This window comes from Crocodylus porosus, unplaced genomic scaffold (genome assembly GCF_001723895.1).
Source record: "Crocodylus porosus isolate Cpor-Errol unplaced genomic scaffold, CroPor_comp1, whole genome shotgun sequence".
Lineage (NCBI taxonomy): Eukaryota > Metazoa > Chordata > Crocodylia > Crocodylidae > Crocodylus > Crocodylus porosus.
The window spans coordinates 36,196,235-36,210,721 of NW_017728917.1; the positions used below are offsets into that span (position 1 = coordinate 36,196,235).

Consider the following 14,487-nt stretch of genomic DNA (forward strand, 5'->3'; position numbering starts at 1 on the left):
CGCCTGCCCCAGCTCCCGGCCCTTTAAAAAAAGCCCCTACTCACCAGTTGCTGGCAGGCAGGGGAGAGATCCTTGCTGTCCCACACTGCATGGGGGACTCTGCCACAAGCCCCCTGACTCCCCTCCCGCTCTCCCAGCCCCCACATGGCTGCCCTGCATGGCCCCAGCTCTGGCCATTTAAGAAAACAATACAAAAAAGCCCTGCGTACACACAGTGGGGGGCAGCAGGGATCACCCCCTCCTGGGCAGCAGCTGGTGGGGGGCTATTTTGTTTTGTTTTTTTTAAAGGGCCAGGACCTGGGGCAGGCGAGGCATCCATGGGGGGGGCTGGGAGAGTGGGTGTGGGGGTCAGGGGGCTTGTGGCAGAGCCCCCCCAAATGGCATGGGGTGGGGGACAGCAGGGATCACCCCCTGCCAGGCAAGAGCTGCTGAGTGGGGGCTTCCCCGCCCCCACCACCACCAAAGAGCTGGGGCAGGAGGGGCAGCCACTGAGAGCAGGTGTGGGATAGGGCCTGTGTGATTCGGAGATTTGGCCAATTTGGCAGCAGCCAAATCTATGAATCAGATTCGGCCGAATCAATTTGGGACGGTGATTCAAATCTCTGAATTGAAGCACTGTTCCCTGAATTGGCTGAATCCAATTCCAAAACGAATATTAGCTGCTTCACACAGGCCTATCTGTTCATAACTAGAAAACTCTCCCTTGGAGAAAACAAGCATCCAGACCATGTTTATTGAAAAACCTCAGAACTAAGGCTCTTGTGAGTTTTGCTACTTACCCACTCATACGTAACGACCTGATTTGCTCTTTCCTGAAAGGGATTGAAACCAACACTCTGGATGAACTTGCTGTTGGTTGCTTCTCCAATTGGTGATGCATTACTCTCTGTTTTGATTTTCATTCCCTGTGGCTGGCAGCGAGAATTGGTACTGGCTGTGCCAAGATCATCCACATCCAGGTCCTGCTCATTTGCCAGATTCTCCTTTTGCAGTGCTTCATACAGTACATCAGGGTGGTTCCAGATCTGAGATGTAAAGAAAAGGTAAAGTAAAACTGCACTGGAAGAAGCCCAGCCAAGAATGCCTGTGGATTTACAGCCTTCTGTGTTTAGTCAAGTGACAGTTTATCTGCAGGAATACTCTAGTACTTCACTAATAAAATTGTTCCCCTCCGAAGTGAACTGGAAGGAAAAGTGTAAAGTGCCTCAGATAAGGCAATACTGACTGGATTAAAAAACTTGATAGCAAGGAGCCTATTTTAGTACTCTTAAGTACCTCACAGGTCTCCTAGCGGGGACATGTTAAATATGCTACAAAAAGTTGAGTAGTTTCTGGTGAATGTTCAAAAAGAAAAATGATATGGTCATGATATAAAACAGATAACAGAAAACACAGATCTCATTAAAATTAGTCTTCATTTTTTGAAAAGTATTATTTTTAAGCCTCTTTGTGCTTGATGACAAAGTACTACTTTACACATACACACACCCGCACACAGTCGATGTTCTGGGAAATACAGACTTTGCGATGAAGTAACCAAACTCTGATTCAGATCATCTCGGTGCAGTCCCTGGCTCTCCAGCTATCCTCTTGCCTGAGTTCTGACAAGCCAATTAAACTCTGCATCTCAGTCTCAGATACGAATAATGCTGCTACTGGCACACTGCATTACATCATGCAGAGCAAATTCATGTACCACAGTTGCTTGAGCTGTTACAACTGATACTAATACCTATTCAAAATTCCTTCCTAAGAGGTTTGTATAGACTCCAGCCTCTTCCCCACGTACTGCAGGAATTCTTTACTTTTCTTGCCAAAAACTCACCTTACAACAGACACAGAAAGCTTTAAGTGGGTTCAGTCCCAGCCAGCCACTGTTGCCTGCATCCCGGAATCGGTTCATAAACTCTGTGTAAAGAGCCCGTTGGATCTTTGACAGACGCACTAAGATGACATGTTCCTCCTTAGAGGGAAGCTGAATCTTCAGCACATTGTGGCCTCGCCTGTGGAAGCAGTAAGGGGAGATTAAGTAGAAGGAAAGGAATGTTCAGATCTATTTTCTCGGTGGCTGCCTTCAGGGTACGATTTCAATTTCCTGCACCAGTTGACGACAGAGAAGAACTTCAACTGCCTCTGTGTTTCTAATGAAGGACACCTGTAATACACTGCAACTGAAGCAGAATAGAAGGAAGGTTAAGCTCCATTACCAAGATCTAAAACATCACAATATCCCAGTGGAATGTACAGTGTTAAGATGGGTGATGAAGGTCTCGCTTTCTGTGGTGATAAAGCAGAAAGGATGGGCTTATGGTTGTAGTTCTACAGAAGAAATTAAGAGATCTTGTACCTATTTGGGGCTCTATCAATGACATGCTAAGCCTCTCTCTACTCAAAGCATTTGTTCATTCTGGATCTTCAGATCCTCATCTGGAAAGAAGAGATTTTCTACCTCCATGCAGAGATATTGTAATGTTTCTTTCATTAGGGAGCTAATAAAATCCATTCAGATCCTTGGATGGAAGATGCCACAAAAGTGGCATTGAGGGAAGTTATTTCCCTCTATTCTGCACTGGTGAGGCCACATCTGGAGTACTGTGTCCTGTTTTGGGCCCGCCACCATAGAAAGGTGGTAGACAAATTTGAGGAAGTCCAGCAAAGGACAGCAAAAATGGTTAGGGGCTGGGGGATACAATTTAAAAGGAGAGGCTGAGGAACTGTGCTTATTTAGTCTACAGAAGAAAAGACTGAGGGGGGGATTTGATAGCACCTGAAGAGCGGCTGCAAAGAGGATGGAGGTAGACTGTTCTCAGGGGTGACAGATGACAGAACAAGGAGTAATGTTCTCAAGTTCCAGTAAGGGAGGTTTAAGTTGGATAGTAGGAAAAACTCTCTCACTAGGAGGCTGGTTACCTAGACAGCTGGTGGAATCTCCATCCTTGGCAGGTTTTTAAGGCTTGGCGTGCCAAAGCCCTGGCTAGGATGATCTATTTGGGGATGGTCTTGCTTTGTGCAGGAGGTTGGACTAGATGACCTCCTGAGGTCCCTTCCAACCCTAATTTTCTATGATTTTAATTACCTACTCAAAAACCAAAATGCACTTGGAACACCATGCTGCTAGAAATACTATTCTCTAACTTAGTCACTCCTATCAGTATCACAGGAAGCCATTAGCATGAAAATTTACACCTTACACCCGTAACCAGAGGTAACGACAGTGGTAGCAAATGTAGTTAAATCAAAGAATACAAGCTAGTTCGATGCAACTGTTACATCTGCATAATTCTTCAGTCCCCCTCCTCTACTCCCCCTTGAGGAAAAGAGACCACCCATGGTAAAACCCAGGCTCCAGAAAAAAAAGAAATATTAGCTGCTCTGAATACACAGTATGATCAAACAGGTTGTTTGCATAGATTAGACTGCTGGAAATATGATGAGAACTCACCTCTGCACAAAACCCTCCAGTAGACTATGCAGGACATGACTGCGGTACCTCATGAGACGAACATCTTGAGGAGTGCTGTCAATACACTGCCCGTTCAGGATGGGGCGCTCAAACATGTTGCTGAACTCTTGCCGGGTGCCCAGAAAGTCAGGCCGGACAAAGTCTACCATGCACCAATACTCAATCAGGTTGTTCTGGAGCGGGTAGCCAGTTAGTACCACCCGTCGCCGGGAACGGATGTTCTTTAGGGCTTGGGAAGTGCTGGCATGGCAATTCTTTATCCGATGTCCCTCATCACAGATAACCACATCTGGTCCAGGACGGGACAGAGCCTTCTCGATCCCTGAGAACAAAGGCACAAAGTTAATCAGCAGCTAACTCAACAAAACTTAAAAATGAGAGTTAAAAAGCTCTACATATTCATGGGAAGGGGCTAAAATGGCTCAGGGGCTGGGAAATGGCTTACAGAGCCACTGGCTCCAGGCAGCCCAGGCTAGTAATGACCAGAAGTCATCATCTCTTGCATCTATTCAGTAGCTGAGGTGAAGTGAATTGGGCATCTCAGTCCAGTTCCTAGTAGCCATTCTACACAAATCCACAGTAAAAGTTACTGACTGGCTCTCTTATTTGCAGTCTTACCAGAAAAATCAACGACTTAATGGGACCTAAACATCCTTTTGGTCCTGAAAAAGTGATCCTTTCCATATTAGGATGAGGCCAACAGACAGCCCAGCTTTGTGTTTACTTTACATTAGTGGTGTGCGAAGTGGGCCCTATTCAAAGCTGATTTGGATTTGGCCCGAATTGGGGACAGTGATTTGATTCATTGATTCAGATCGCTGTCCCTGATTCAATTTAGCTGAAACTGAAGATTCAATGCTGATTCGGAGTATCAGACACAACTTTAAAAGTCTTTTCTACATACCTTGAGGTAGCAGGCGCAGCTTGTGATTGCTGCGGTGCTAGGGCACATGGAGCATTTCACAGGAGTGCAGGGGGCCCTCCACATGCTCGGCAGCAAACCCATAAGTGGACCGGAAGTCTGCCAGGGAGCATGCTGGGGGGCCCTCTGTGCCTCCCCAGCTCAGCGATCAGCTGCAGGGGGAATCTGGGTACCCCCACCAGACCCAGGAGGCACCAGTCACTGAGCAGGGGTGGCTCGGGGGGTGAGGGGGAGGGAGGGGTCCTGCATGCTCCCCAGTGGATCCAGAAGTGGACTGGTCCACTTCTGGGTCTGCTGCCAAGCATGCTGGGGAGCCCCCTGCACTCCTGTGAGACACTCTACGCACCCCAGCATCGCAGCATTCATGAGCCCCTGCTACCTAGAGGTATGTAGAAAACATTTAAAGCTGTTTCTATGTCCGAATCTCTGAATCTTTCCAAATTGTTTCAGAGGGTTCTGATTTGATTCCGAGAGATTAAAGGGTCCTCTGATTCAATTCAGATTCAGAGGTTCAGCCACTGAATTGAGCCGAATCTCCACCAAATCGAATCAGAGACCAAAGCTTCACACAGCCCTACTCTATATGTGAAACTAGCAGTCTCTCTCCAATACCCTGCTGCTCATGCTAATTTGCTAAAGACGACACACATGAAGCAACTCTAAGCAAAGGCATCCACTGTGTTGAGAGTAACAACCTGTTAACACTAGTGCCCATGCACTATTAATTGTTCTGAGCTTTAAAGAGCAACCATTCATGGAGATGGTCAGCTATGGACCATCTCCAAGAGTTAGCATACTGGCCCAATCCAACATAAGAGAGGAGAATGTTTCCGGTTATGGCTGGCTTCTTACCTTTCAGAAGCTCCTGCTGTCGGTCTTCCTCATCCAAGTCAATAATGACAGGGCCAGCTTGTTTCTTTGTTTTCTTCTTTCTGCCAGTGGCAAAGGACTTCTTCAGGGAGAGGAGACGATACATCTCATATCCCATCAGCAGTACTCCACCCTCCGTTACCCAGTCATTCACTACTTTTGCACGGGCAGCTGTTGTCCTATAAAAAAGAAGACAGAATGAAACCTGTGCTTTTGCTAAAGCTAGCTTCACCAAAAGGGATTCCTGCTAGAGTTTGGCAGGAAAGAGTCAACTGAAACATTTTCTGACACTACACCAAATAATCAGATGCACACAGTGACATTCTTTTATATGAAGACCTGCTGTTCTTTTATATGAAGCAGCTCCATTTGCCTAAGGAATGGCATGATTAGCCTCCAAAGTGTGTACTTGCCATAAACAAAACACAGCACCTCCTATACGTCACTGCATAATTAGCACTAGCTCTGGCATTTGTTTTCCTCATCACACTGGAAGCGAGGAAACATACAAGTGAGCCAAGAACCATGATGGAAGAGGGCATAAATATGGAACAGGAAGAGAGATATTAACATTAAAATGATGCACCCAGTAAAAGGTACACCATTTCCACATACTACAATCCTTATCTAAGAAGGTGTATATTGCATATGTACAGAGGAACAGGGATAAGAGGGAAATTGGGGGGGGGGGGCACTGAATAGTATAAAACAAATGCTGCAATAGTGCTACAGAGCCCTCAATAAAACAACTCCACAAGAAGCAGATTAAGACTGCTGAAAGGGTAATAGGCACTTACTTGTGTTCATCGTTCAGGATATGGACTTTGAAGGTACGGGGCTGAATCTCTTCTGGATTATAGTCAGCAGGAAGGGTGTCAGGTGCAGGGAGCCACATGTTGAATTCCGCTAGCCAGTTCTGGAGAGTGTTCACCTGAAGGGGATAAAGGGCATCCATGGATGGGGTCAGTGAACCACACAAAACACCAGTTAACTTAGCTACTTAAACACTCAGGAGACAGAATGTCAAACACAGAAATAGGACCTGGGAATCCCATCCAACTGGGCTTAGAAAGAGAGTGGGCCATGGAATATACCTTCAAAGACTTAGGGAATGGAAGTGGGAATGAAGGACAAATTAACCCCATTTCCAGAAAAGCAAAGCCCAATTGGTGGACCCATCCACACTTCTCATAAGCTACTTACAGGTACAATGGCAAGGACTGTCTTTGCTTCTGTGTGCCGGAACAGTACATCCAAGAATGAAATCACTTGAATGGTCTTCCCCAGCCCCATGCTATGGGCTAAGATACACCCGAACCCACTACTGGTTTTAAATCTCTCCAGTGATTCCACCAGGTTATCATACAGAAACCGGATCCCGCCAATCTAGAATGAATAATGGAAGAGTTGCCAAAAAGATGGTAGGAAATAACAAAATAGGTACATACCTACAGAATGAACAAACTCTGTGCATATATACACAGACAGACAGACAGACATAAAAAAACCCACAAGGGGGCATTTCAGATTTACTGTACTATTTTAAAGATAGGCTCCACTGTTAAAGATTATTAAGCTTTCAGAAAAGATGATTCTAACCATCCCAACATCAATTTAGAATCCAAAGGGTCTGTTTTGGTTCTTGATGATTTGATATAATAATGTTCATCCAAACATGAAAGGGAAGAAAAAGCACCTCTCTGGTCTTTCCTTCATATTATAGCAATGCCAAATCACACTAAAACGCATCAAGAAACTTGTCAGAGCATCAATGTAAATTCTAATAATTCTAAAATATTTTACCTTTGACAGCTGAAGAAATTCAATTTACAAATCGTGAAGTTAGGAGCAAGGATGGACATTCTTATTTGTACATGTTCTAACATTGCATTAGCACAAGCTCAGGGGACTGAGGAGTTGATAATCCTACTCATCAGATAACAGTAATCAAAGAAATATATAGCCAAAACCCTTATTTAAGTTCTTTCCATCGTTCAACTGCCTGCACTGGCCACCACACAAATCCTGGCCCACAGCCATCATGAAAGATTCGCTATCTATAGCTCCACTACAACAAACTCATAGCATGGAATTCAGCTCCTAGGATAAATAACAGGTTTCACTGAAATCATTGTATGTGCTGAGCCTAGGCTTCCTGTACCTGGTGAGGCTTTACTGCACGTGCAAGCTGTGGAGCTAGAAAAATGTCCTCTTCATTTGGTGGATGGTTGATGTTGATAATGACTTGCCCCAGAGCATCAGACTGATTTAAGGCATCATTCACATGAGCACCACTGCTCTCTTCAGTACCATCATCCTCCCCCTCATTGGCAGAGTCACTGCTGTCCACAATCTGGAGAGCATCGTCTTCTCCTGAACTCAATTCTATCACTTCTGTAAAAGCAACCAAACAGGCAGAGAAGCGTGTTAACTTTTCCCAAGGGTAGGCCATGACTGGAAACAATCCATCTTTCTGAAATTCTGAAAATGGCATCACCCCAACACTTGCAAATCTCATTTTCATCTACTCCATGGCCCCCGTTTTTTTCTAGTGGCAGCAGCTATGTATAGGCACCTCTTCCCATCAGGGCAGCGCATAAGAATGAATTTAGGCTGCTCCAAAGCACTTTGTCCTAGAGTTTTTCCTCTCTTCTCCCTCCCAAATTTTCCCAACCCCAATATGCACTTTACCTAGCTACAATGCTGCTCTACAACCCCCTTTCTCTTCCCAAGGAAAACAACATTGGAATTGTATATGGAAGTCAAATTATCTCTCATTTCAACAAGAGATTACACCCAGCAATTCCTGCCGTATATCTGAATATTAAAATACTGTTTAGAGCCGATGCATGGCAGGAGTTACTTCTTCATATGTGCACCAAAAAAAAAATATGTGCCATTCCCTAAAAAAAAAAAGGGAAATAATTTGCAGACTGCCTGTTCAACCAAGTTTAAAGCAGGTTTGTCTGGGATTAAGCTAGTAGAATCAATGCTATATTAAAAAGAAATCTTAAGTGTTAAGATTTGAAGCTATTTACAGCTGGATTCTGGCTGCATGAAACAAGGGACTCAGGGCTGAATAGCAGAGCAATACAAATAGTACTGGGAGAAGCAATAGGTTGGTTGCAAGCCTTACCATCTTTAGTGCTATTTTTTCCTTTTGTGTCATCTTCACTGCCACTGCTGCTGCTATCCAGGCAGATCACTTCCTCAGCTAGGACCTGAGGGGGAAGCTGGGTGGCCTCCGCTGTTCTCAACACTATTTCCTCTTTTTGTGTACAGCAAACAATAATAAGCAATTAATAATAATGAGAAAGGGGAAAAAACTGTACAGTCAAGTCAATACTACTTTCTAGTCTTGCTTCAGTTGCTTAGCTCTGAAAATTTCCATGAACTTTCCTCTGTTATGTTTCAAGCTTCCTGGGTTGCAATTTGTTTTCCATTCTCAGTCTCTCCTTAAACAATGATCCAGTCACTGATGGAACGTTCCCTATTGCACGCTATTCATCATTCAGGTGCCAAAGCACCTGAGAAAAACAGGTTCATCTCTTGAATATTTAATGCCATTCAACATGGAAAAGATTTCCTTTTCATTAATTCTATTGTTGCTCTCTATACTGAAGATATAAACAAAAGTTCTGAGGGACTAGCAACTACCTTTTGTGGCAATAACAGCATACCACATCCAGAAAGGATTTTCACTGACTGGGACACATCTAAGTGTCCCATGTGAAGAAAAGAATTGGCTGCGGCCAGCCTCTGTGACTTAGGAAATGGGCCTCTTTTCCAGGAGCTGCAATCTTATCCTCAATAATTAAAGGTTTCATTTTAAAAAGTAAATAATAATAAATTTCACAAACCCTTAAAAATATTTATTAATAACACTTTAAAACAATTCACAGACCTTAAAATGACAATCCTGGTCTACACAGTTGTCTGCAGGCTGCCTGAAAAGAATAACTCCAAGAGTTTTGAACTGCCCCATTATTCTTGACGGGGTGTTAATCCTGAAGCCTGATCACAATCTTTTATACGTCTTCACTGCCCAACATCTTACTGCTAGTCAAAATATTACTATTTGGACAGTGTTCTGGTATTTGAATCTTGAGAAGGGGAAGTGGTTTGTCAGGGTTTAAAAAACCATGTTCTCGTCCTGTTCAGCACCTCTTGCACTGACAGCAACCCACAATGCTCACCTGAAAGGAACTCAAGTGGTACGGTAGGGATGCTAGTTGGATAGTCCTTCCTCTGCTGCTCTAGCCGTTTTCTTCTCTCTAGCTCCTCCTGCTGGGCTGCTTTTGTCACAGCCTCCAACTGGTCCTCCCGCAAAAGTTTTCTGAACACATGAGCAAGCACAGAAATTACTAATTTGTTATAGTGGGAGAAGCTATCTTAAGAAAACTACGGTGGTTTCACAGCTGGTCCTAAAAAGGAATGACAAACTCTAGAAAGTCCAAGTTCCAGAGGCTAAAAAGGTCATAGCCAAAAGCTCAACGTAACCACTGATTTATGGGAATGCTGTTCTGTTCACTCCCTTAACTGCAGGGAAGTGGGACTGTTATGTAAGGAAGAGGTGGGAGTATGGCAAGGACAAAATGCTGGCTGGATGGGAAAGGCAACTGAGCGATTCTGACTGACTCAGCTACAAGCAGTCAGTTGGTGTGAAAGTCTCTCTCAGTAAGGGGAGGGGAGGGGAGGGCATTAAAGGTCAGTGGTGTTTCTAGAGTATTATAGTCCACAAACAGCACTGATGCACAAAAGGAGATACATTAGGAGACAAAGCACCAGTTTACACAAAAAACCCTTAGCTAAAAAACAAACAAGTCCTTTCGAGTTATTTTAGTCTGCTCCCATTCTTTTCAGGAAACATGACCTCCTCTGAATTAACATACTCATTTCAAGCATTTCTCTGAGGTGTCCTATTATTACTATTAAATGGTAATTATACAAATAAACTTTCCAAAATATTTTTCCTTTTCATGTTACTTTAAAAAATGTCAGATCTGAGCTCTGGAGACTGAAGTCTTCTCTCTAGAAGACAAGTACAGCATGAGCACTGGCCTTGCAAAGTGCCAACATGCTGACATGGCAGTTCATTCTAGCCCTCTTATGAGTTAGTGTCTTGATATCTACAGTCCATTTCATCATGGTTCCTTCAGTTAATTAGTGCCAATTGCATTATGAACCAGACAGAAGCCACCAATTTTTTTTTTAACATATAAGCAACTGTGCAGCATTAGCTGGTGTAAAATTCCATTTTGATTCCCCCGATCTTTAATGATTTACATTAAACTTCTTCTATTTTGTGACAGGATGTAAGGCTGTAAGCATGAACCTAAAAAAAGGTCTCAAATTACTATGTTGTAAAATGAAGAGAAAATGGATGCACAACTTAAGTTATCAGTTATGCCCCTAGCAGTCCTGCAAAACAGGGATCTAAATGCAGGGAAGGGAGATATTTTAGACAACCTGCAATATCATCAGCTCTGGCAGGAAACATAAAAATATAATCGGGGGGGAAGGGTAGAGGGAGGGGTTAGATTTCTCTTCTGGGCTCTCAAACAGTTCACTTCTACAGCAACTTTTCACTTCAGTGTACTAGTGCAGACTGAATGTGGGTCTTTGCTGCTTAAAATCACAGCATTTCACCAGCAAAGCCCTTGGGTTGCAAGGAAAACTTGTGGCAGGTCTAGAAGTTATACAAATACAATTAATAAGACTCCGTTTCCATCCCACCATGAAGATTCTGGGACCTTCCTGTTCTACTGCTGCTCACCTGATGTTCCTCCTCATGTGAGAAGGTTTCTGAGCCCTCTTCTTTTTGGTGTCCTCAGAGGCCAGGCCCTTGTGCTGGTTCTGTAAGAGTCGTTCTGCCCGCTTGCTCTGAGATGAGGTAGTTGAAGTAGAGCGTTTCCATTCCCCATCCTCATTGTGTTGAACATGGTCATTACTGAACACAGCTTCCTGGGGCTGGTCTGAAAAAAAAAAAAAGAGTGAAAGTGAGCTGGAAACAATGATCTTACAGAGCGTTAGTCAGTTTTTACATAACTGTTTACCATGGTATGAACTGAAAGCACAACTGGAATCTTTATTCTGCTTCTAGCTCACTAGTAGTATTGTAGATTTTAGGTCAACATTGTGAAGTAACTTTTTACAATTGAAGATGCTACTGAATACAGTCCTAAATCTGTACAGTGAAGAATTTACTTCCTGGGACAGAGAAAACTGCACTATTTAAAAAATAAATAAATAAAAGACTTAGAAGAACTAAACTTTAATACCATGACAAGAAAAATGTCAACAAGTTTTTAAACCTGCACAGTGGCCAGGTTGAAGACAGATTAGGAGAAAGAGGGTGGCAAAAAAGCAGCCCCAAATTCTTTTCTCTGCCTCCTGACACCAGAGCACAGACAGGATTTCCACCACAAAAACCACAAACTGAGATCAAACATGGGTCCTTGGCCCAAACAGCATGACAGCTTCCAACACAGCCCCCATTTAATCCTACATTCAAGCAAAGGCTCTTTTAAAAAGCAACAAAAGGTACAGGACCATATTATCTTTCCATAACCATTTCCTTATTCTTATATCCTCCTATCTTCAAGACACCTCATCACCAGGGACTTGTTTCAGCAGCATAAAACTACATAAACGTGACATATTGTTCTGACATTTAATTCTACACTACACTGTTAATAGCAAAGCTCACACCAGTGGCACAGAACAGGGACATACTTCTGTCCAAGTGTTTCACTCTTAAAAGGCAGATTCCGACAAGCTTCATAAAAGCAACATGCTCGACCCAGCTTTCTATGAAACCCTATTCAATCTTAAAAAGCAGAAGTGGCCTGCTCCCCAAATTGTGCTCCATGCTATTTCCCAAATATACAGAATTAAATCTCAGTAATAGTCACTTAAGAAAGGATCTCCTTTGGAAGATGGGGGGGGCAGCAGGGCAGGGGATAGGGAGGCACCAAAAAGAAAAATATATTCAAGGGCAAATCTATTTAGAGAAACAATATGCTCAGTGACACCAGTACCTTTGGAAACAACAGGAGACCCCTCTGAAGAGGAGCTGTCTGTCACAGAGGATGCAACAGTATAATAGGTCATGAATACAGCACTAATATGCTTATTACTTCAGTCCTACCGCTATTTTCATGCACTTACAGTGCTTGGGGACCCCATCTTTAATTTCCTCACTGAGCCAAGGGAGCAGCTTTGCAAGCTCAGTGCAGCTAACATTATAGCTCCAAGAGTAACTGGTGCTTACACTCACCCTACACCAGAGTTCATACCAATTTCTGAACACAACCCATAATGGGTCAATGTGCAAATGAGCTGAGAATGAGCTGGTTTCTACAAATATCAGTACTGCCAGGCCCCTTCGATGCTGAAAAAAATAAGTGTTGACAGATGTCAACAACAGGTACAGCTGACTCCATGACAAACAGAGTATTAATTGTTACAAATGCAGACAGACAAACTTGGGATCGTTTTCTAGATCAGACAGGGCATTACTGACACAGGCATCCTTACACAAACAGGCTTCAAAGAACAAGTATTGCATTACTTTTACAGGCAGAAATCAGTGCTAGCTATAAAATCCAGTTTCCTGGGCTTCCCAGACACGAGTTCTCCCATTTGAGCTAAAGATGCATTTCAGTCACATTACCCACAATTCTTCAACTTTTTTCCCCTCTTGATTCACAGTTATATAACTTGATCAAAAGACTGGATGAAATAGGGCCAAGGGAAGCAGTAACAGTGGCACACGTGATCATAATCTACAGGATGAGTCATTAAACCAGTGATTTACCAGAGCCAAACAAAGCCATCTCACCCTGAGCCCCTGGGACCTTGAAAATAAATGAGTGAGAACATGAAGTCATCTTCATTTTGGAGAGGAAGCCACCCCCTTCCACCCCCTGACAATTACTGATGTAGTTACCCTTTAACACTGGTTCTTCTCTACCATATTACCAGGAAAAGGTGCATCAGGACAAATCTGACTTGGTAGTAAAATCCAGGGTTCAACAGGGGAATGTGGGAGCTTTATATCCATTTCCAGTGTGTTCCTCCAAGCTTCACTCAGTCTCACTGCACTATTACTTTGGTCTCTCCACTTTTCTTCGTCTCCATATTTTCTCTATATGCTGAAGCATCAGCACAAGACCTGGGGTCAAGCAGAGTTTAGAAAAAAACCCACACAGGTCTACCTTACCCAGAATTTTAATCTGAAAACATGATTTGGCCTTGCCCACGTGAACGGTCAAACCATAACCTTGTTCAGTCCTAACCCTATGTAAGTTGGTTGTTAAAATGTGGGTGTTTACCTTGTGCTTACAAGTCCTATGGTGTGGACCACAGTGCATATGTAAGACATCATACATAGTATATACCCATCTACACAATTAGGTCTAAATTAGGGACTTTAGCAAAAATGGATTTCACCAATTCAGCTAAGTGCAATTAAAGCAAGGATCCATAACATGGCAAGGTTCCTGTGGGTTAGATCCATTGTAAAAATGTTAAGCAAGCTGCTTTTCAGACAGGGTTCACTAACACTATGGTAAAAATCACTAGGCACTACAAGTGTCCTGGACACTATGAGCTACTGGTGTTCTGTCTATGTTACATTTCCTAATAGCAGTCAGACCTGTACAGATGAGCTGCCATTAGAGCTAGTGGAGATTTATTTTATTGTGTTCTTCAGTGAAGACATGGCTTAAATGTTTACTACATACAAACAGCAAGACTGAACAAGGCAGGGCAGTGATTCTTATCATATTATTTGTTCATGCCTGTGAAAATGAAACAAAACAGTGATAGCACCATACTGAAAACTAAGACCGCCTAACAGAGGGAGTTATAATGTGATGAGAATTAGGCCTGTGCAATGAGAATCAGGCCTGTGCGAAGTGGTTAGTATTTGCTCCGGATTCAGATTCAGCCAATTTGGGGGACAGTGATTCGATTTGGTGGTTCAAATCACTGCTTTGAATCGATTCGGCTGAATCCGATTTGGAGATTCAGCTGCTGCCAAATATCCGAATCAGCCAGGCCCATCCCGGCAATGGCTGCCCTGCCAGCCCCAGCTCCTGCACTTGGGGCGGGGGGAAGCCCCGACTCAGCAGGTGCTGGTGGATGGGGGGGGGCAATCCCCTCTGCCCCTCGCTGCGCCGCACTGCATGGGGGACTCTGCACAAGCCCCCTGACCACCCCCCCACCA

General features: G+C 43.7%; 1 protein-coding gene across 3 annotated transcripts in view; it reads right to left on the reverse strand.

Annotated features, from left to right (window-relative positions):
* The window catches only part of RAD54L2 (RAD54-like 2 (S. cerevisiae)), a 69,107-nt gene that overhangs the window by 14,168 nt on the left and 40,452 nt on the right, over window positions 1-14,487 (reverse strand). For all 3 annotated transcript variants that reach the window (XM_019537097.1, XM_019537098.1, XM_019537099.1), the window contains 10 exons: window positions 11,032-11,230; window positions 9,452-9,591; window positions 8,392-8,523; window positions 7,417-7,649; window positions 6,459-6,641; window positions 6,053-6,186; window positions 5,238-5,434; window positions 3,443-3,785; window positions 1,826-2,003; window positions 780-1,025 (listed from right to left, as the gene is read on the reverse strand). In XM_019537097.1, coding sequence (XP_019392642.1) covers window positions 780-1,025; window positions 1,826-2,003; window positions 3,443-3,785; window positions 5,238-5,434; window positions 6,053-6,186; window positions 6,459-6,641; window positions 7,417-7,649; window positions 8,392-8,523; window positions 9,452-9,591; window positions 11,032-11,230 — 1,985 coding nt within the window. The remainder of the gene's footprint in view (window positions 1-779; window positions 1,026-1,825; window positions 2,004-3,442; window positions 3,786-5,237; window positions 5,435-6,052; window positions 6,187-6,458; window positions 6,642-7,416; window positions 7,650-8,391; window positions 8,524-9,451; window positions 9,592-11,031; window positions 11,231-14,487) is intronic.